Source organism: Erinaceus europaeus, chromosome 13 (genome assembly GCF_950295315.1).
Source record: "Erinaceus europaeus chromosome 13, mEriEur2.1, whole genome shotgun sequence".
NCBI lineage: Eukaryota > Metazoa > Chordata > Mammalia > Eulipotyphla > Erinaceidae > Erinaceus > Erinaceus europaeus.
Window position 1 is genome coordinate 62,446,145 of NC_080174.1, and position 22,987 is coordinate 62,469,131.

General features: G+C 42.4%; 1 protein-coding gene across 6 annotated transcripts in view; it reads right to left on the reverse strand.

Moving 5' to 3' along the window:
- The window catches only part of ST3GAL3 (ST3 beta-galactoside alpha-2,3-sialyltransferase 3), a 270,798-nt gene that overhangs the window by 96,740 nt on the left and 151,071 nt on the right, over positions 1-22,987 (reverse strand). For 5 of the 6 annotated variants that reach the window (XM_060206046.1, XM_007535285.3, XM_060206044.1 and 2 more), the window contains one exon: positions 18,739-18,831. In XM_060206046.1, coding sequence (XP_060062029.1) covers positions 18,739-18,758 — 20 coding nt within the window. In that variant the 5' untranslated portion in view covers positions 18,759-18,831. Of the gene's footprint in view, positions 1-18,738; positions 18,832-22,716; positions 22,771-22,987 lie in introns of those variants that run through there. The other variant, XM_060206045.1, reaches the window with a different exon arrangement.

The window sequence follows — 22,987 nt, forward strand, 5'->3', positions numbered from 1 at the left end:
ACATGTGGCCATGAGTCTGTCCCCATGTGCTACCTCCTGAACCCTCAGGTCAGCAGATGCAAAGGAGGAAAGCTAGCTCCGGAGAGGCTCAGCCATCCCAGCCCTGCTCACTTCCAGAGCTGAACTCTAAATATGATTGTCAAGTGCTTCTCAAACCATATGTAAAGAGGACCCAGCTTGTGTTGCTTTTAAATTTCATCTTGGGGGGGGTTGTCAAGTGGTAGAACACCAGGTAGAGTGCACACATTATCATGTGCAAAACCTAGGTTCAAGTCCTTTGCAAAGGAGGAAGCTTCATTAGTGGTGAAGCAGTGTTGCAGGTGTTTCTTACTCTTTCTATCCCCTTCTCTCTCAATTTCTGTTTCTATAAAATCTGTATGTATTGATAAAATAATAAAACTTGGGGGTCAGGCGGTAGCGCAGTGGGCTAAGCGCACATGGCACAAAGCATGGGGACCAGCGGAAGGATCCCAGTTCGAGCCCCCACTAGTGCCTTGCTGGGGTGTTCTACCTACGATCCTATTAGCCATTCAGCTTCAGGAGTGGTTAAAGAGAAGCTAGCACATAACTTCTAAGGTCCCAAAGTGGGGCAGGAAAAAAGACACACTTTGGTACCATCAGGCAAAGTTAGAAGATTTTCAGCCTAGCACTTGATATGCAGCAGATGAATTTATAAGCAGAAAGAAATCCAACAGAAGGGTGAGCAACATTCATCTGTGCCAAGACAGGTTGGTGGTTAGGGAAGCAGAACTTTTCAATGAGAACATAACTTCCAGCTATGTACTGCTGACCCACCAATGAGAGTTGGGAGACAGAGCAAAGAGGTGGGGTGTATAATTAGAATTATAATTATAGGATACTGAGAGGCTGTGCTCCTTACAATGAGGGAGAAGCAGAAGCTCTAGGCTGAGACAAACCATGGGGCTCATTTAAAGTCAGAACATGGATTGGTTCCCAGTGGAGATTAGACCACCTGACATCAAGGAACATGTGAATAATAATAATAATAGTAATAATAATAATGGCAGAGAAGCCAAAGGGACATAGATGGCAACTCCTCCAGCTTCTCATTGGAGGAATTCAGGTCAGGGACAAACATTGGATTTGTCTAGTCCAGGCAGGGTTGTTAACCTTTGGATATTCTGCAAAGGAACTTGAATTCTCTGCTCTTCTGAGAAAGGCTTAGCATTCAAAGGTTTCTGGAGGGGTTACCAATGGAAAACGCTTAGAATAGTCTCCAATCAAAAGGAATCTGCAATCCCCTCAGAGCTATGATTCATGACAAAAGGTGGGGTTGGTAGGCTTGGTTCCCAGCTCTGTGCTACTGTGATCTTAAGTTTTTCATCTGTAATATGGGCATAACAATACTAAGTGCATAGGGCTGTTGTAAACACTGAATTAAATAATGAATATACAATGTTAGCACAGTAGCTGGCATACAAGTGCTGCTGTAACTAACTATGACACTAAACACACACACACACATACACACACAAAAACACACGGTATGTAAGCCAATGAAATATGAGGAGCTTTCATTCACAGCAACACTAAGCGCTAATGATAATTTTGTATGGCCCACAAATAATGAATGAATGAGAAGGAAGCTATTATTGTTAGGTTTATGGGATTGTAGAATCAACATGGCAACTTTCTTGTGTGGTATCTGGGAGGATGGACTGCTCACTCTGAGATAAAGTTTTCAGATATATCTACCAGAGATGGAGGGAGAGAAGGAAAGTTACAGTAACACCAAAGCTTCCCCCAAAGCAGCAGGAGTTAGGCATGAACCTGGGTCATGAAAAGTAATTGCACTATGAATGTGGCAACTTTTAAAAAAAAAATTATTTATTTACTGTTGGATAGAGACAGAGAGAAACTAAGAGGGGAGGCAGAGAGGGAGAGAGACACCTGCAACCCTGCTTCACCACTCATGAAGCTTTCTCCCTGCAGGTGAGGACCAGGGGCCTGAACCTGGGTCCTTGGACACTGTGATGGGTGCACTCAACCAGGTGTATCACCACCTGGCCCCATGTAGCAAATTTTTAAAGAGATGGGAGAAACTTCAATACAATTAGAAATATGAAGGAGGGGGAGTCAGGTAGTAGCACAGCGGGTTAAGTGTATGTGGTGCAAAGCGCAAGGACTGGCATAAGGATCCTGGTTCAAGTCCCCGGCTCCCCACCTTCAGGGGAGTCACTTCACAAGCGGTAAGGCAGGTCTTTCTCTCTCCCTCTGTCTTCCCCATATCCCTCCATTTCTCTCTGTCCTATCTAACATCGATGACATCAATAACAACAACAATAATAACTATAGCAATAAAACAAGGGCAACAAGAGGAAATAAATAAATTTTAAAAAGGAATAAAGAAATATGCAGGAGGGGTCCAGGTGGTGGCACACCTGGTTGAGAGCACATGTTGCAGTGCTCAAGGACCCGGATTTGAGTCCCCAGTCTCCACTTGTAGAGGAAAAGCTTTGCAAGTGGTGAAGCAGTGCTGTAGGTGTCTCTCTGTCTCTTTCCCTGTCTTCCCCTTCCTCTTTACTTCTGGCTATCTCTATCCAATAAATAAATTAAGAAAACAAAATAGAAAATGAAAAAAGAAATATGAAGGAGTAAGCATACAGAATTCAAGTTCTTGGATCTTCAGGCCTAAGAACAAGGAAAAATTGAGGAATCCAGGTACAAAGGACTGAGTTCAAAGATATCTGGGAGAGGAAAACTGTTGGGGCAAGATGGCTAGCTAGGTATTTGGTTGAGCGAAAAAGAAGAACTAGAATTTTGGCTCTGGTGACACAATGAATAGTGGTGTCACTCCCAAAATAGACAACATGGGCTAATTACATTTAGTAGAGTAAGTGAGTTAGAAACACTTGAGAGTCATCCAAATAGAGCTGTCCAGCAGGAAGCTGTGTATTTGGTTCTAGAGATCAAGAGAGATTTACGGCAGATTTGAGAGTCACTGGCACATATGTGTAACTGAAGCAATGGAGTGGGGAGAGGGCCATTAGGTTTATTCCTAGATATTTTATTGGTTTTGTAACTATAGTAAAAGGAATTGATTTCTGGATTTCATCTTCTAACTTAGTGTTTGCAGAGAGGAATGCCACTGACTTTTGAATGTTAATTTTTTAAAATTTACTATTATCTTTATTTATTGGATAGAGACAGACAGAAATTAAGAGTGAGGGGGTGATAGAGAGGGAGAGAGACAGAGAGACACCTGCAGCCCTGCTTTACCACTTGTAAAGCTTTCCCCCTGCAGGTGGGGGCCAGGGGCTTGAACCTGGGTCGTTGCAAATTGTAATACAAACGCTCAACCAGGTGTGCCACCACCCGGCCCCTTGAATGTTAATTTTGTAGCCTGACACCTTACTGTATTGCCTGATGATTTCCAAAAGCTTCTTGCTGGATTCCTTAGGTTTTTCTGTGTATACTATCATGTCATCTGCAAATAGGGAGAGTTTGACTTCTTCTCTTCCAATCTGTATCCCTTTAATTCCTTGCTCCTGCCTGTTTGCGATGGCAAGAACTTCCAACACTATGTTGAATAGTTCATGGTGATAGTGGGCAACCCTGTCTAGTACCTGATCTGTGGGGAAATGTTTCCAGTTTTTCACCACTGAGTATGATTTGGCTGTAGGTTCACTATATATAGACTCCACTATCTTCAGAAATTTTCCATCTATCTCCATTTTTTGTAGTGTTTTGATCATAAAGCGATATATTTTGTCAAAAGCTTTCTCTGCATCTATTGATATGACCATGTGGTTTTTGGTCTTGCTTTTGTTGATGTGATTGATTTATGTATATTAAACCAACCTTGCATGCATAGGATAAACCCCACTTGGTCATAATGAACAATCTTTTTACTAGACTGCTGTATTCAGTTGGCTAGAATTTTGTTCAATATTTTCGCATCTATGTTCATCAGAGATATTGGTCTGTAGTTTTCTTTTTTGGTTGTGTCCTTGTCTGCTTTTGGTATCAGAGTGATGCTGGCTTCATAGAAGCTGGCAGGGAGTATTCCAGTGTCTTCAATCTTCTGGAAGACTTTTAAAAGTAGAGGTATTAGTTCTTCTTTGAAGGTTTTGTAGTATTCATTTGTAAAACCATCTGGTCCACGACTTTTATTCATGGGGAGGTTTTTGATAACTATTTCAATTTCATTAGCTGTGATGGGCCTGTTCACATTATCTACTTCCTCTTTACTTAGTTTTGGAAGTTGGTAGGTATCTAGGAAATTGTCCTTTCTTCCAGGTTCTCTAGCTTGGTGGCATAGAAGTCTCGCATGATATGTTGAATTTCTGCAGTGTCTGTTGTTATATCTCCCCTTTCATTTATGATCCAATTTATTTGGGTCTGCTCCGTTTTCTGTTTTTTTGAGTCTGGCTAAAGGTTTGTCAATTATGTTCACTCTTTCGAAGAACCAACATTTACTTTCATTGATCTTTTGTATGGTTTTCTTATTTTCAATGTTACTGATGTCTGCCCTAACTTTAGTGATTTCTGTCCTTCTGGTTGCTTTAGGGTGCCATTGTTTTTCTTCTTCTAGGTCTTTAAGATGTGCAATCAGGTTGTTTATTTGTGCTTTTTCTTGTTTCCTAATGCTTGTATGACTATGAACTTCCCTCTCAGTACTGCCTTAGATGTGTCCCAAATATTCTGATAGCTTGTGTCTTCATTTTAATTGAACTCTCAAACCATTTTGATTTCTTCCTTAATTTCCTCTTTGACCCAGAGGTTGTTAAGGAGTGTACTGTTGAGCTTCCACATTTTGGGACTATTACTAATCTTTTGTTGATTGTTAAGTGTTAGTTTAATTCCACTGTGGTCTGAGAAGAAGCTTGGGATGATTTCAATGCTCTTGAATTGGCTGATGCTGTCTTTGTGGCCTAACATATGGTCTATCCTTGAGAATGACCCATGGGACTTGAGTAGAATGTATATTCCAGTTTCTTGGGGTGAATGACTATGAAAATGTCCAATAGTTGTAGTTTATCTATCTCCTCATTTAGCTCCCTCATGTCTTTATCGATTTTCTGCCTGGATGATCTGTCAAGTTGAGAGAGTGGGGTGTTGAAGTCCCCTACTATGACTGTGTTGTTGTTAATATATTGCTGTAGCTCTTTTCAGTAAATGTTTGATGTGGTTAGATGGCTTCTCATTGGGTGCAGAGATGTTAATAATTGTTCAGTCCTCCTGATTGACTGATCCTCTGAGCATTAAGTAGTGCCCATCCCTATCTTTTTTAATCTTATTTATTTTAAAGTCTATCGTGTCAGATATGAGAATAGCTGTTCCTGCCCTCTTTTGTGGGCCATTGGTTTGTATGATAGTTTTCCATCCTTTCACTTTAAGTCTGTGTTTGTCTTGTTGAGTTAGGTGGGTTTCCTGTAGACAGCATATTGTTGGGTTGTGTTTTTTGATCCATCTTCCTATTCTGTGCCTTTTAATATGAATTCAGGCCACTGACATTTATTGATATTAAAGATTGAAGATATTTAAACGCCATTCTTGTAGAGTTTTAGAGTGTTCTGATACCACATATTTATGGTGGTCTGATTGTTTATAGGAGAACTTTCGGAACTTCTTTTAGGGCAGGCTTGGTGATAGCTGATTCTTTCAACTGTTGCTTGTCTGAGAAGGTTTTTATGCCTCCATCTAGTCTGAATGACAGTCTAGCAGGATACAGTAGTCTTGGTTGAAAGCCTTTCTCATTGAGCACTGGATAGATATCTTGCCATTCTCTTCTGGCCTGTAGTGTTTGTGTGGAGAAATCTGCTGCTAATCTTATGGTTTTTCCTCTGTAGGTGACTCTTTGTTTTTCTCTTGCAGCCTTCAGGATCCTTTCTTTATCCTTATTCCTTTCCATTCTAAATATGATGTGTCTTGGTATCTTTAAGTCTGGGTCAATTCTTTTTGGGACCCTCTGGGCTTCTTGAATCTTTATGTCTTTGATGTTGTCTAGACTGGAGAAGTTGTCAGCTCTTATGTCCTGAAGAATGCTTTCTTCCCCTCCCTGTCTTTCTTCCTCTGGTAAGCCAATAATGCGTATATTGTTTCTTTTGAAGTCATCCCATAGGTTTCTGTTGTTGTTTTCAGCATCTCTTTATCTCTTTTTGAGATCTCTTACTTCTTTTTTAGTTGTCTCTAATTCGTCCTTGATCTTGCTAATTCTGTCTTTAGCCTCTTTGATTCTATTCTCTCTGCCCTCTACTGTTTTCTGGAGTTCATCTATTTTGTTACCCTGTTCTGATACTGTTTTAGCTTGTTCAGCTAGTTGTGTTCTTAGCTCAGCTATTTCAGCTTTCAGCTCTCTAATAACCTTGAGATAGTTAGTGTTTTCTTCCATAGTCTCATTTGTTGTTTCTGCATTTATGATGACAATTCTTTCAAACTCTTTACTCACTCCTGTGATTATTTCCTTAACTAGTGTTTGGATGTTGACCTCGTTATTCTGTGCTTCAACCTTTGGGGGGCTTTTAGCTGGACTTTTGTCCTATTTCATTTCTCCAATATTTCTTCTTGTTGGTTAACCATTTTTATAGTATTTTATGAGGTCCCTCTCTCAATACTTTTCAAATTACTGGTCACTGTTGCCTGGATTGATCTGTGTCTAAGTAAGGTAATTAAAGGGTTCACAATTGTGGAAATTGACAGTTATTTCAGTATTCTTTTAATCCCTGAGTTGGAGCTCAGTGGCTTAAAAGCCTCTTTTGTTCTTTTTCTTCTCTGTAGGCTATGGGAGCCTGAGGGTTTTTAAACTATAAGTAAGCTTCTTAGCTTAATCACTGACTTCTGACCAAGAGATAAAGCAGGGTGGGGCAGGGATAATCCAGTGGTTATGCAAAGAGACTTTCACAGCCCCACTGCTAGGCCTCCAATGTATAGATCTTCTCCTGAGTTTCCTGGTTATTTCTTTGTCCCCTGGTGTCAGCACAGGGCCTCCCGACCCTGCTACTCCAGCCTCTCAGGGCAGTAGCAATGCGTCTCGCAGTTGCATTTGGTGAGTCTTAGGGGAGTCCTCTCCTCCCTTCAGCCATCTTTTTGCTGGTGAAACAGACTGGAGGTGGTGTCTCAACTGGTAAACTGCAGGACTGTTACCACCCACTTGATCTCTCCCTAGGCTCCTCTCTGTCCATGAGCCACATATATTTGCACTCACCTGTGATTTGGTGGGTTTCTGAAGTCATTCTAGTCCTGTCTTATTGTGGTCCCAGGTGGTCTCCTTTGGTATTCCTAGCTAACCCATGAGAGGTAGCTCTGTAGCCCTGCCTCCGGAAGTTCCTCAGATTTACCAGTCTTTTGGGGTGATCTGGAAGTGATATGGTGGTCTAGGGGTAGGGTAGTAGGAGTGGGAGAGAAACTACAGAGATTAAGAATTAGAGGGACATGAGGTAGAAGCTGGAAAAATCAACTGTAAGGAATCTTATACACAGTCTTGGGGTTGGGGGAGGGGAGAGGCTCAACCTTCTTCTATTCTGGAAGGACAACGAGTCTGTGAAAGTGGATGATGTTCCATTCTCTACAGCTTATAGTATGGGATAAAATCTAGCAAAGTAGGCTCTCAATCTTACTACACACCCTGGTTTTATAGTGGTTTAAGTCCCAGGATACTTCTCTGGAAGGGCAGAAAGGGAGGGCCTTTGGAATGTAGGGATAACAGATATCCAGATACCCTGGCCATGAGCCCACTAGCTTCCAAACCCCTGAGGCAGTGCAATAGGCCTCCTGTACCTTCTCACGCAAGGGTCTCCAAACAGGCACTGGAATTTTGTCAATACTCCCTTTCTGCCTCAGAAAGCTCAGGAGAATTTCAAAGGCCAAGCTTGAATTCTGGAGAATTCAGATCTTTTGGACCATGGCAACAATTTCTTAGCTGTATGAAAATGAGACAGACACACAGTCATAGATATATGCCAGGCACCGAGGCTTTCCCAAAGTAAAGTGTGTCTGTCTTAAGAGAAGTGTGGTTTTACACTGTAGAGCTGGGTAACAGGGCAATTTCTAAGCCAGGACCTTATTAGCTCCATTAGGCATCTGGGAGAATGCTGTACTTTGGCCACAAGCCAGTCTGTCTGTGAAATAGAAGCTGGAGAGGAAGTGGGATGTGGTTGTGAAACATGTGGGCCCTGCAGTCAGAGTGTTTGGGTTCAAATCCCAGCTTCATCATCGCTGCCTAACTGTGACCTCAGGCAAAGTGGCTTGTCTGTTTAAAACTAGATCAGTAACAACACGTATATCATATGACTGCTGGGAGGATTAAAACAGAAAAAAAAAAAAGGAAAAGGAAAAGCAGAAGCTCTCATCCTTGCTACTACAACTCTGCAGCATGGCCTTGGCCTGGGCTTGAGCTCTGCCTTCTGCTGAAATTGTGTGCCACTTGCTTGCTGTGGATGCCACACTTGCTCCCAAGCTGAGTGGCTCTATGTTACCCACCTCCCCCAAAATAAAATATACACTTGCAACCAGGAAAATGGCTCAACTGGTAGAGTACTAAACTTGCCTGAGGTTTCTGGTTTGGTCCCAGCACCACATATACCAGTGGTCCTCTGACTTACCTCTCATATGAAATTCGTTCTCTCTCATATGTAATAATAATAATAGATATTATTATTGTTATTATTAATTTTTTACTGGCTTCTAGTGGTGCTGGGGATTGAATCTAGGACTTTGGTGCCTCAGGCATCAAAATCTATTTGCATAGCCACTCCCCCACTCATTTAATAATTAAATAAATCTAGTTTAAGTTTGTAAAAATAAAAAAAATAATGAGACACAATTATTTAACCTTTCACTAAAGCACAAAAGTCATTCAAACATATGCCAGGAAAAGTTGTGCCAGAAAAATGAGGTGTGTCAGTTAAGGTTTTACTAAGCTATATTTTTTTCTTGAAGCTCATATTTTAAATATTTATCATGATCTATTCTGAGATCTTTCTTCCTGAAAGACTTATCTGATTATAATGCAAGTCATTGAGAAAATAAAATTCATTTAGTGCACATCAATAATAAATTTTGTTGGAATGAGCTAATTCTTATAGCCCTAAGATACTCCATCTCATTGACTAATGAATTAAGTAATACTTGGACTTTTCTGGGATCACACAGACTCTTAAGTGAGAGAAGTGTGAACTTTTTCTAAAACTTATCTCTTGCCAATCTAACATGTTTGGGTAGATATCAAAATGGCTATTATCAGCAATTTGGACCATCTTGATTCTTGGTCTTCTAGAGACAAAAACTGGTCTCATTAGACAAATGTTAAGGCAGGGGTAGGTAGCATAATGGTTATGCAAAGAGACTTTCAAGCCCGAGGCTCCAAAGTCCCAAGTTCAATCCCCCATACAACCATAAACCAGAGCTGAGCAGTGCTCTGGAAAAAAAAAATGTTAAGAGTGCTTTGCCAAGTGTTTGACCCAGGTTTAAGCTGAGCCCTACCTCATTAAAGGAAGTTTTTATGCTGTGGTCTCGGTCAGTTTCCCTCTCTCTCTCTCTCTCTCTCTTTCTCTCTCCCTCTCTCCCTCCCTCCAGATTTACCTGCAAAAGCCTGAAATAGTAAAGTCCCAGAGATGACAAATTAAGTACTAAGTGCTAAAGACTGCTAAGTGCTGGCAGTCATAAACAAGACGATTTTTCTATGCCAGGATGCTCATAGCATACTATGAGAGAAGAAAGAGAAAGAAATGACAATAAGTATAATGAGAGAGCTAGGGGTGTGTGTGTGTGTGTGTGTGTGTGTGTGTGTGTGTGTGTGTGTGTGTTGATACAGGTTGATGGAAGAGTAAGTGTGCAGATGAAATCAGGAAAAAAACAACAACTTTCCATTCCATGTGCCCAACAGCTGAAAGGGTTTAAAGCAATTAGTTCCTTTGGACTTAATGCCACCTCCTCCTCATCTCTCACACTAGATAAGGCAGGCATGTCTCTAGAAAGGGAGCAGGGAGGATTTCCCAGCAGACAGCACAAAGGTATGGGAAAGAACAGGTTGGCATGCCATCATTCCTTTCATGACCATGTCTGCCCCCTCCTCCCAGTTTCTGTCCTGGGGTGGGAGTTGTGGTCTGGGTGAACAGGAGAGGAGTGAGGATTAGGAACAGAGTGAGACGTATGCTCCTTACAGTACTTTGATATACACAGTGGGATACTACTCTGCTATTAAAAAATGGTGAATTTAGCTTCACCTCATCTTGAATAGAGCTTAAAGGAATCATGTTAAATGAGATAAGCCAGAAAGAGAAGGATGTATATCAGAGGTCAGGCTCAGGAAAAAACTAGTATGTTATGGGCCCTTTGCAATATAATTAAAATAGGCCTACTAGCTATCTTCAAAACGGAGAGCCCAAATCTTTATCTGCAATATTCCAGCCTTTAGGTTCATGATCAGTCAACAATTTGTATGGCTTTATATGTTAACTCTTCTTTCAGCCACCAGTTTCCAGATGCTACCATGATGCCAACCAGACTTCCCTGAGCAGACGACCCCACCAATGTGTCCTGGGGCCCCACTTCCCTAGAGCTCTGCCCCACTAGGGAAAGAAAGAGACAGGCTGGGAGTATGGATCAACCTGTCAATGCCCATGTTCAGCAGGGAAGCAATTATAGAAGCCAGACCTTCCACCTTCTGTGTTGGGTAGTATGCCAGCTCCCCCTGGCTTCTGCTTAACCAAGCACTGGTATGCCTGTATAGGGATTGGTTTGATCCCATTCAAAGCGGTCTATTTACATGGTTTGATCACATTCAAAGCGGTCTATTTACATAAATCACTTTTACATTTACATAAAGCACCACACTCCCTCCAGGGCATTAGTGGTTCAGTGACAGAATTCTTGCCTGCTCTGCCCCCTCTCCTTGTCATACCCTGATTTTCACCAGTCACTTTTCTCTCCACCCTCTCTACATCACATCCTGTTTACACCCTACTTGGAAAGTATGTAAGGACAACATTGTTCATTTTAGTTAGTTGGTAGTTGTGTTAGTTTTAGCTTAGCTTGGTATAGATTGCACTGCATCCTGCATGAATAAAGAGATACTGCGTACAGCTCAACCATGAGTCCCTGGTCGTCTGTTACCCGCCCGTGAAGCCAGCCCGTCGAAAACAACACTTCTGCACCCCATAATGACCCTGGATCCATGCTCCCACGGGGTTAAAGAATAGGAAAGCTATAAGGGAGGGGATGAGATATGGAGTTCTGGTGGTGGGAATTGTGTGGAGTTGTACTCCTCTTATCCTATGGTTTTGTCAGTGTTTACTTTTTATAAATAAAAATTTAAAAAAAAAAGAGAAAAATGGATATGGGATGATCTTAGTCATGTACAGAAGTTGAGAAATAAGGACAGAAAGGGGACACACAAAGTAGAATTTGGACTATTATCACAAAACAGAACTTGGGTTTGCAACAAAGGACTCCGTGGAGGAATGGGAGAGAGGGGAGCGGTAGGCAGCTGGGTGGGGGTGGAGGTATTTTCAGGTCCTGGTGTATGATTGTGGAGAAGCACCTAGGCTGGGGTGAGTGACAGTGTTGCAAACCCCAATCATGATGAGATGAAAATTTTTATATTTTTTAGTAGATAGAGACAGAAATTGAGAGAGAAGGGAGAGATAGAGAGGGAGAGAGACAGAGAGACACCTGCAGCACTACTTCATTCCTGAAGCTTTTCCCTTGCAGCTGGGGACCAGGGGCTTGAACCTGGGTCTTTATGCACTGTATGTGAGTGCTTAACCAGGTGTGCCACCACCTAGCCCCAGTGAGATGAAAATTTTAACCATGTATCAATAACTGTACTGTAGATCACTAGCCCCCCAAGAGCGGGGGTCTGGGGAAGCCACAGATAGACTACCTTGTTTTCACTAGATTGTGTCAAAACTAACACATAAAAAGTGCTGCATCAAGAAATTTTATTTCATGGGCTGGGAGCTAGCTCACCCAGTGGAGTACATATTTTACCATGCATGAAGACCCAGGTTCAAGGTCCCACCTACCACATGCAAGTGCCATGAAAAGGGAAAGCTTCATGCATTCTTGGGCAGACAACATCACCAATGTGCTCTGGAATCCCACCTCATGAGGGAAAGGTAGAGACAGACTGGGGATATGGATCAACCTGTCAACGCCCAGGTCCAATGGAGAAGCAATTACAGAAGCTGGACCTCTGACCTTCTGTGCCTTATAAAGATCTTTGGTCCATATTCCCAGAGGGATAAAGAATAGGGAAGCTTCCAATGGAGGGGATGGGATATGGCACGCTGGCAGTGGGAATTGTATGAGTTGTACCCCTCTTATCCTACAATCTTGTCTATCATTATTAAATTACTACTACTAATAAGAAAAAATGAAAAATAATAAAATGCAAAGCAGAACTTGGACTGGGTTTGATGTATTGCACAAAAATAAAAGACTCTGGGTAGGGGTAGGGCTTCAGGTCCTGGAACATGATGGCAGAGGAAGACCTAGAAGGGGTTGAATTGTTATGTGGAAAACTGAGAAATGTTACACATGTACAAACTACTGTATTTCACTGTTGACTGTAAACCATCAATCCCCCCAGTAAAGAAAAAAAAGGGGAGGAAGCTTCATGTATGGTCGAGTGGTACTGTGATGTCTCTCCTCTTTCTGTCTCTCCATCTAGCTAAAAACAAACAAACAAACAAACAAACAAACAACACTTTTGTGCCAAAACTGATGCTGTAGGGTGATGGAGATAGCAAAATGATTATGAAAAAAAAAAAAAAAGATTTTCAAGCCTGAGATACCAAAGGTCTCAAGTTCAATCCTCTTCACCACCACAAGCCAAAACTGAGCAGTGTTCTGGTAAAAAACAAACAAACAAAAACCCTGCATGCACTACCATGCTCAAGGACTCATGTTTAAGCCTACAGTCCCCACTTGTAGGGGTAAAGCTTCACAATTAGTGAAGCAGTGCTGCAGGTCTCTCTTTTTCTCCCCTTACTTCTCAATTTTTCTCTGTCTTATCAAATAAAAAGTTAATTTAAAAATAAAAGGAAGGAAGAAATGGTTGCCAAAAGAACTGAATTCATTAGCAAGCACTGGGTCCCAGCAATAATCCCAGTGGCAAGAGAAAAGAGAAAGGAAGGAAGGAAGGAGGGAAGGAAGGAAGGAAGGGAGGAAGGAAGGAAGAAGAAAGAGAAACACTAACTACTCATAGAAAAAAGTTTAACTCATACCCCAACATAAAATATATATTTATTTGTTGTAAATTGCCACCAGGGTTATCCGTGCCTGTGTGATGAATCTACTGCTCCTGGCAGTCATTTTTTTCCCTACTTGATAGGACAGTGAGAAATGGGAGGGGGGGCCCGCTAGGAGAAGTAGAGAGGAAGAGAAAGACACCTGTAGCAGTGTTTCACTGCTCAAGAAGCTTCCCTTCTGAGGTTGGCACCAGGAGCCTGAACTCAGGTCCTTGCAAATAGTATAACATATGTATTCAACCAGGTGCACCAATGCCTAGCCCCTAAATAATACATTTATAAAAGAACTAGAGGGAAAAAATAGGGGTCAGGTAGTGAGTGGCACACCAGGCGAAGCACACATAGTATGAAGCACAAGGATCCCAATCTGAACCCCCGGCTCTCCACCTGCAGGGGGGGTTGCTTCATAAGTGGTGAAGCAGGTCTGCAGGTGTTTATCTTTCTCTCCCCCTATCTATCTTCCCAGCCCCACTCAATTTCTCTGTCCTAATGAGAGACATAAATAAAATGGGGAAAATGGTCACCAGGAGCAGTGGATTCATAGTGCTGGCATCAAGCCCCAGCAATGACCCTAGAGGCAAAACAAACAACCAACAAATAAAGGAAGGTACTTTCATAAAGTATTATGTGTGGATGTAAATTAAAAAAAAAAAACTGTATGAAGGGCAACTTGTCAGTAACACAAAATTACAAATGCCTGAAACTTCAGATCTGGAAATACCACTTTAATCTACTAAATGATCTCATATGTCTAAGAAATGATACACAAAAAAGGTTATTCACTGAAGTAATATTCGTAGCAATCAAGATCAGAAATTGTCTAAATATTCACCAATAGGAAAGTGATGAACTAAACTCTAATACACCTCTACAATGGGTTGTTAGATGGAAAGGAATAAAGACTTTCTGTTCCCAGTATTGATACAATAAACAGGAGGCAGGGATTTATCTCCCTGCTTTATTTGCTTATTTATTTGCATTTTATTTGTTGCCAGAGTTCTGCTCAGCTCTAATTTGTGGTGGTACAGTGGACTGAATCTGAGACTTTGGAGCCTCAGGTCTGAAAGTCTTTGTGCATAACCACGATGCTCTACTCACCACCCCCTACTTTAAACAATAAGAAAATAAATCAATGTAGAAAATAGGTCAAAATGAGGCTTTCAACAAAGCAGCATAGGAATGATCCTTAACAAAAGGAAAATAAGAGGCAAATCTTACAACTACCTAGCTTGTTGACAGTGGGCAAGCTGCAGTTCAGGGACAAGGACCCCAAATAGAGTCCAGTGGTCTCCCTGAGTTGAGAAAACAGCTAAAAGTTTAAGGAGGCAATGGAGGGTAGAATTTATAGAGGAGACTACTTTATTTGGAGGTGGTCAAACTACACAGGCAGCCCCAGAGATCTACAAAGTGGCCTCCTCAGAGTTGTGTGCAGACATAAGAGGAAACTCTGAGGTTGAGGAGAGACCACCAGAAAGCAGTACATCAAACTACTCCTGGTGTTTGTACAGGGCTTGGAACTGTTTGTATTCACACAAATCAAAGGAGAAATAAATCAGCTAGGGTAAAGCTACCTCAGAATGTACAAGTCCACAGAGCAGTAAGGCATTATTAGTAATGAGGGAAATTAATCCCGACAAAAAAGTGCTCAAAAATACAACAAAATCTGGTATAAAAAAGCGTGAAATTTGTGTTGTCTGGAATCTAATAAAAATGACTGGGTAGGCATTCAAGGAATAAGGAAAATAAAGGCCATAACCAGGAGAAAAATCAATCAGTAGAGCCCATTTCAGAAATGAGAGAGATGATGGAATTAGCAGACAAGAGTGTTAAAGCTGCTATTATAAATATGTTCCATATGTTCAAGAAGGCAAAGAACATATGAATATAATAAAGAATGAAATGAAAGACATAAACCTAGAAATAACTACAAAGATTAAAAATACTGTATCTAAAATGAAAATACTCTAGATCAGATTAGCAGCTAATTAGCTACTACAAAAGAAATATCAGTGGTTATAGTATATGTAAAGACACAGCAATATCAATTATTCAAAATGAAGCACAGAGAGAAATAAGATTAGAGAAAAACAAAAACCAGTATTTAATGGTATAACACATATCTAATTAGAATCCTTGGAAAAAGATGGGACAGGAAAAGAAGAAGGAGGAGGAGGAGAAGGAGAAAGAGAAGCAGAAGAAAGGGAAGGAAGGAAGGAAGGAGGGAAGGAAGGAAGGAAGGAAGGAAGGGAGGGAGGGAGGAAGAAAGAGACCAACTTTGAGTTCACAGATCTAAGGAGCTAAAGAAATGTAAAGAAAAAATTATAAGCACATCCTAATGGCTGAAAATCAGTGAGCAAGAGAAAAATATAAAAAAATGGGAACCACACACACACAAAAATATATATTATATAATAGGCAGGAGTGGCAGAAGATCAAACCGGTAGGGTTTACAGTTAACAATATTTACATACTTTCCTCATATTTGGGAGCTACTCTCTTCCCTGATCCAGCTTTCTAGTCCATTTTCCAACTCTGACACCATCTCCCCAGACAATACCTTTGGTCCACCTGCATGTTAGCTGTCAGACTCAGGCAAAAACTAGTAAAGTCATAGGCTCTCTGGAATATACCTAAAACAGACCTACTAGTTTTTTCCAAAACAGAGACCCTAATCTTCATCTGCAATATTCATGCCTTTAGGTTCATGATCAGTCAACAATTTGTTCTGCATTATATCATAATTCGTTTCAGCCTCCAGGTTCCAGATGATACCATGATGCTAACCCGACTTCCTTGGGCAGAGGATCCCACCATGTGTCTTGGAGCCCCACCTCCCCAGACCCCTGCCCCACTATGGAAAGAGATAGAGACAGTCTGGGAGTATGGACTGACCTGCCATTGCCTGTTTGGTGGGGAAGGAATTACAGAAGCCAGACCTTCCACCTTTCGTACCCTACAATGATCCTGGGTCCATACTCCCAGAGGGATAAAGAATATGGAAGTTATCAAGGGATGGGATGGGATATGGAGTTCCGGGGATGGGCAATGTGGGAAATGTATTCCTCCTAGCCTATGGTCTTGTCAATATTTCCATTTTATAAATTTAAAAAAAGAGAAGGGAGTTGGGTGGTAGCGCAGCGGCTTAAGTACACATGGTGCAAAGCGCAAGGATTGGTAATAGGATCCCAGTTCAAGCCCCCAGGTCCCCACCTTCAGGGTAGTCGCTTCACAGGCAGTGAATCAGATCTGCAGTTGTCTATATTTCTCTCCCCCTCTGTGTCTTCCCCATCTCCCTCAATTTCTCTTTGTCCTAACAATGACAACCTCAATAACAACAATAATAAATACAACAACAATAAAAAACAACAAGGGCAACAAAAGGGAAAATAAATAAATAAAATATAAAAAAATTTTTTTTTAATAAATTTTTTTTTGGTGTGTGTGTTTTGTTGCCACCAGAATTATTGCTGGGACTTGATGCCTATATGATGAATCTACTGCTCCTGGAGGTCATCCCCCAACCCTTTCTTGTATTTGCTAGGACAGACAATAATTGAGAGGGGAGGAGAGATTAATAGAGAAAAGAGAAAGAGAGACACCAGCATCACTGCTTCACAATGTGTGAAGCCCGCTTCTCCCCCTCCCCTTCCCTACCCTCCACCCCCGCAAGTGGAGACTAGGGATTTAAATCTGAGTACTTGTGCACGGTAATGTGTCTGCTCAACCAGGTGCACCACCACTGACCCCCAGAAATTAGATTTTTTTTTTTAACTTAGCTCTATTTCTGTGTGTTTGTGAAACTCTCAACCCAGAATCATATATACTAAACCTACTCTTTCACAACTGAAGTTAATATAAAGGCCTTTTTGAGGGACTGGTGTGTAGTGGTGCACCTGGTTGAGAGCACATGTTATAGTGTGCAAGGAGCCAGGTTCAGGCCCCTGCAGGGGGAAAACTTTGTAAGTGGTGAAGCAGTGCTGCAGGTGTCTCTCTGTCTCCCCCCTCTATCTCTCCTACGCTCTCTATTTTTGACTGTCTCTATCCAATAAATAAATAAAGATAATAAATTTTTTTTAAAAAAAAGAAATTCAGACCTACAGGGATGTAGAGGTTACATAGGTTCCTATGCTGAATATGGGCCCCAGAACAAATCGATGGGGGTTAGAGTCAACAATATTTATACACTTTTCCCATATTTGGGAGCTACTCTCTTCCCTGATCCAGCTTTCTAGCCCCTTTTCCAGCCATGACATCATCTCTCCAGACAATAACCTGGGTCCACCTGCATATCAGACGTTAGGCTCAGGGAAAAACTAATAAAGTCATAGGCCCTTTGGAAATAGACCTAACTATTTCCAAAATGGAGACTCCAAATCTTCATCTGCAATATTCCAGCCTTTAGGTTCATGATTAGCCAACAATTTGTATGACTTTATATGCTAAAAAATAGTAAAGGCTTTTTTTTTTTTTTGCCTCCAGGGTTATTGCTGGGGCTCAGTGCCTGCATGACAATCCACTGCTTCTGGAGGCCATTTTTCCCATTTTGTTGCCCTTGTTATTGTTGCCACTGTTGTTGATGTTATTGTTGCTATTGCTGTTGTTACTGTTGGATAGGACAGAGAGAAATCGAGAGAGGAGGGGAAAACAGAAGGGAGGAGAGAAAGATACTGCAGACCTGTTTCACCACTTGTGAGGCAACCTCCCTGCAGGTGGGGAGCCAGGGGCTTGAACCGGGATCTTTATGCTGGTCCTTGCACTTTCCACCATGTGTACGTTTTTTTTTTTCTTCCCCCCCTACACCATGTGTACTTAACTCGCTGCGCTACTGCCCGGCCCCCAGTAAAGGCCTTTTAGATGAACTAAAGTTCAAAAAGGGAATAAATAAATAAATAAATATTAAAAAAAAAAAAAAAGAATGGTAGAGCAGAGGGTAGTGCTTTAGTCTCTTTTTCTTACAACACACACACACACACACACACACACACACACGTTTAAAAGCAAAAGGAAAACAGGAACTCCAGAATGGAGACAAAATGGACAAAAGGGAAGGTATGAAAACCCAGCTAGTCTCTGAAACTTCTCTTTGCTCCCAAGCAATATTGGCTATGTCTCTCTGAAGCCAGTTAGTTAGTCCTGTCTTCCAAACAAACAAACAAACCAAAGGTTGGTCAGTGACACTATGACTAGAAGCTTCTGTGTTGAGTAGTCTTGTCCGGTCACCCCCTGCCACAGGGTAGCCACATAGGTTCTGGCTCTCCCTCCACACCAACAAACTATATTGGCAGGTTCAAGCTCCAGGAGGCAGGGCAGGCATAGGATGCAGCAGGACACAGAGTGGCACCAGAGTGGGAGTCAACTAAAGGCAACGTCTTTTCCAGGCACCCACAGACTCGAAGACATAGAGCGTAGTTACAACTAAAATGAATCCTTTTGGGAACACATCACTAGCCACCAGGAACAGGGTTTTTGAGTCATGGGCCATGAACCTGATTAGCTCAGCTGCAGGAAGGAACAGAACACTTACCGGGGGAAGATGGCCGTCATCAAGGCTGAAGCGTAGCCAGGCTTGCAAACACCTTCTGAGAAGTTTGCGTACTTGCTGGTTAACTCAGCAGGCCTATGGGAAGAGAAGGAAAGTCACAACTTGCCAGGTGCTGAACAGTCCATGGAGCATTAATTCATGAAGGGCTATTCAGTGTTTAAAGCTGGAATACAGCTTCATTCCCTATAATCAGTACTTCAACCTGTTTTCCATATCAAGGCTTCAAGGGGAACAAAAATAAAACAAACAAACAACCTCCCCCACCAAACAACAACAACAAAAAACAACTAAAGGAACATGTAGTTAAATAGTCAAGGCCTCTCATGGCATTTGGTAAAGGGAGCTCATTGGGTTCTGCATAGATTCTTCACAATAAGTCTGTAGCAAGGAAATTAGTAAGGGGAGGGAGAGAGCCTGGGCTAGGAGCCCAGTACTGAGGTGGTGGGTGTGGTGTGTAATTATACTCCTGCAGTCTTATGATCTTGTAAACCATTATTAAATTACTAATGAAAATAAATAAATATGTAAATAACTACATACATACAAACTAGGAACTGCATCTATATCCCCAGACTAGGGGAATAGAGCCTGGAGGCCTGAAGCACAGAGCTACTCTGGCTCTAATAAAGTCAGAGGTGGCTGCCCTTTCTTTTCCCCACGTGTTCCCACACCCCAGCCTGTCTGCCTCTAATCTCTCCATAGTATGACCCAACCAGTGGGAGCCATTCACAGGATCCTGGGTAGATGTCCAGCATGTGTTGTGACACTGTGTACACTACCTGCCAGCCACATTAAAAAATAAAATAAAATAAAATAGAAACACTGACAAAACCATAGGATAAGAGGGGTGCAATTCCACACAATTCCCACCACCAGAACTCTGTATCCCATCCCCCTCCCCTGACAGCTTTCCTATTCTCGAGCACTCTGGGGGTATAAGCCCATGGTCATTATAGGGTACAGAAGGTGAAAGGGCTGGCTTCTGTAATTGCTTTCCCATTGAACATGGGCATTGGCAGGAGGATCCATACTCCCAGCCTGTCTCTCTCTTTCCCTAGTGGGGCAGAACTCTGGGGAAGCGGGGCCCCAGGACATATTGGTGGGGTCGTCTGCCCAGGGAAGTCCAGTTGGCATCATGGTAGCATCTTGAACCTGGTGCCCAGCCACTTTTTTTTAATAGAATTTTTAAAATTATCTTCATTATTTATTGGAAGATAGAGCCAGAAATTGAGAGGGAAGGAGCAGACAGAGAGGGACAGAAAGAGAGAGAGACATCTGTAGTCCCTCTTCACTGCTTGTGAAACTTCCCCCCTGCAAGTGGCGGCTGAGGGCTTGAACACAGCTCCTTGCTCATGGTGTATGCTCAGTTAGATACACCACTGCCCTGCCCTACCTGATTTTCTGAAGGAACAAAATGATCCTGAAAGTCTCACTACACTTGGACTGGAGATAAGACAATCTTGGGGACCTATGGGTCACAGATGTGGAGTGAGAAGATGCGTACGTTCTAACCCTGTGTGACTTCAGTCAGGTCCCTTTACATCTTTGCGTTTCTATGTCCTTATGTCATCTTCCTGCCACCCCAAAATCTGCCAATGCAGTTCAGTGAAGTCCACAGAGGAAGAAGGGGAATGTGTCCTGTGAGGGCCAGAGCCCCCACATGCTGGAGCACCTGAGTCCCAATCACCCTAGCCTCTACCCTTAGGCCTGCTGCCAATGCTATGATGCCCAGCTGCTGTACTGAGCTGGGGCTATGGCAAATCTTCCCTCAGGGCTGCCTTCTGCAGGTTTTGGGTGGGGTGGGAAGGGGAGAAGGGGGTTGGTTCCTGGACTGGAAAGTCAGAAACAATGATGGCACTGTCTATCATGTGTCATCTGTGATTCATTCATGTGCCCCGATAGGCCTAGTCCAGGGGCCTCACTAATTCTAGACAAACTCATCTATGTCCATGTCCATAGACAACTGGCTTTATTTTAGCCTTTGTTCCCAATGAAATTTAAAGCCTGAAATGCAAATGCAAGTGTGGAGTGATAAGCCAGGGCTGGAAATTTATAACATCTCCTTATGTAAACAACTGCATTTTAGAAATGAAATATAAACCTCAGTGCAATTACCAAACTTACTGGAAGCTTTTGGACTAGATGCAGTTATTAAAACATTACAGATTTTTTTTTATGATTGCTATCAACAGGTCTGATAAGTAGGTGCTATTAGTTAATGATCTGCACACAGGATCCAGAAAGATGAAAATTTTCTCCAAGACCACACAGCTAAGGAAGTGGGGATACTAGATCTGAACTTGTATCTCTCTAACACCAGGGCATGAACTATTAATGGGACGGTATCACTGGTGTAAAGATGTATCAGGGATCACACAAAAGTAATCACACAGTTGGGGATGGCATAAAGAAGAGAGTAAGAAGATCTCAGCTAGCTTTTACTTTAAAAAAAATTTATTTAAGGGTGGGAGTAGATAGCATAATGATTATGCAAATAGACTCTCATACCTGAGGCTCCAAAGTCCCAGGTTCAATCCCCCAACCAACATAAGCCAGAGCTGAGCAGTGTGCTGGTAATATATATGAGGGAGAGAGAACCAGAGCATCACTCCAGTACATACAATGACAGGGTATCATCATATTTGGTGCCTCTTGCCTACAAGCCCAACACTTTATCATACAGCTTTTTGAGAGTATGTCCACAAGCAGTGAGGTCTGTTAAGGACCTCATATTCTTTTTCCCTGAACTTCCACCATAAGCTGGCCTGCCTTGCACTTGTGGATTCCTGTGGTCCTTATGAATTCAAGACAGTTTTACAAAGAAGATGAAAGGTGGGTGGCTGCTACCCTTTTAACGCAGCACAGCAGTAGCACACCAGACATATCTTTCATGCCCAAGAGGTCTCAGGTTCAATCCCTGGCACCACCATATGCCAGAGTTGAGCAGTGCTCTGGTCTCTTTCTGTTTCATTCTCTCTGTGTCTCTCTCATGAAAAAAACAAACAAAAACCAGTGCCTTGAAAAAATAGACACAACAACAGCATTGTTTGTTTGACCACATATTTCTCTCTAGTGGACACCACCAATTTTTGACTAGAATACTTCAAGAATAGGTGTGAGAGTCTGCAGAGATGGTTCAGCAGGTAGTGTGCATGCCTTCCTACGTGAGGTCTTGGGTTTGGCCTCCAGCACCACATGGGTGCACCAAGGACAGAGACAAAAAGTAACTCTATGGATGGTGGGGTAGGACTTTTTTTTTCTCTCTCTCATAAAAGTATAAAATAAAATATCAAGCTGGGGAGGTGGTGCAGTGTTACAGTGCATGTGAGAGGCCCTGGGTTCAATGTCTGGACTGAGCACAGTCCAGGGTCCCTGGGCTCAGGTGATTCATAAAGGAGAGAGAGTACTAGGGAGCCAGATCATAGGGCACCCAGAAGTCAGCAGGGAAGGCTTTTCCCAAAGTAGGGAGACATCAAGGATGAGCAGCTGGAAATCAACCCCCCTCCCATGCCTACCCCACTTAGAAAGTAACAGTCACTTCTACAACATACAGCCCAGAGTACAGTGGGCCAGTCAAGTCATTACCAAATTAAAATGCCTTAGAAACTGGCCTCCCAACTATCCCAGTGAAAGAAGAATAGGGAGAGTGTTGGAGACTCTGAGTCATTCGGCAAGCTGGGACCTCTGGGGCAGTTAGCGGTCAGAACCACCAAGATTAACAGTCGCCAAGTCCCTGGGGCCAGAATAGTTAGTTTCTCTAAGGCACTCACACTCCAAATGCCAGGAGGCCCCCACAGATGTCTGATCAAATCATTCAGCCCTTGTTCTTCTCCTACTCTGCAGCTGGCCTTTCATTTGGGGAAGATTTAGCATTTCAACCAGTAAGAGCACCCATTGTCCTGCTGACTACATGACCACCGAGCCCCTGGGTTAAAGCATTTAATAAACTACTGCACTCACAAGAAATCCAGATAGACAGACTGGAACCCTGAGGAGTCAGACATCCATGTCCTGCTTCTCTCAGAAGCACCAGTTCAAGTATCCAGGTCAAGCAATGGGTGGTGAATGGGAAGAGTGTAGGCTCTGGTCCACAGAGGATCCTGGCAAGCCATCTGCCCTGGGGCAAGGGATGGGAAATCTGAGTTTCAGTTTCCTCCTCAGCAAATGAGAACTGCTTGACTCCCAGGAACTTCAGCAGGATGTGGTGAGAGAGCACATTTGGGGAGTAGAG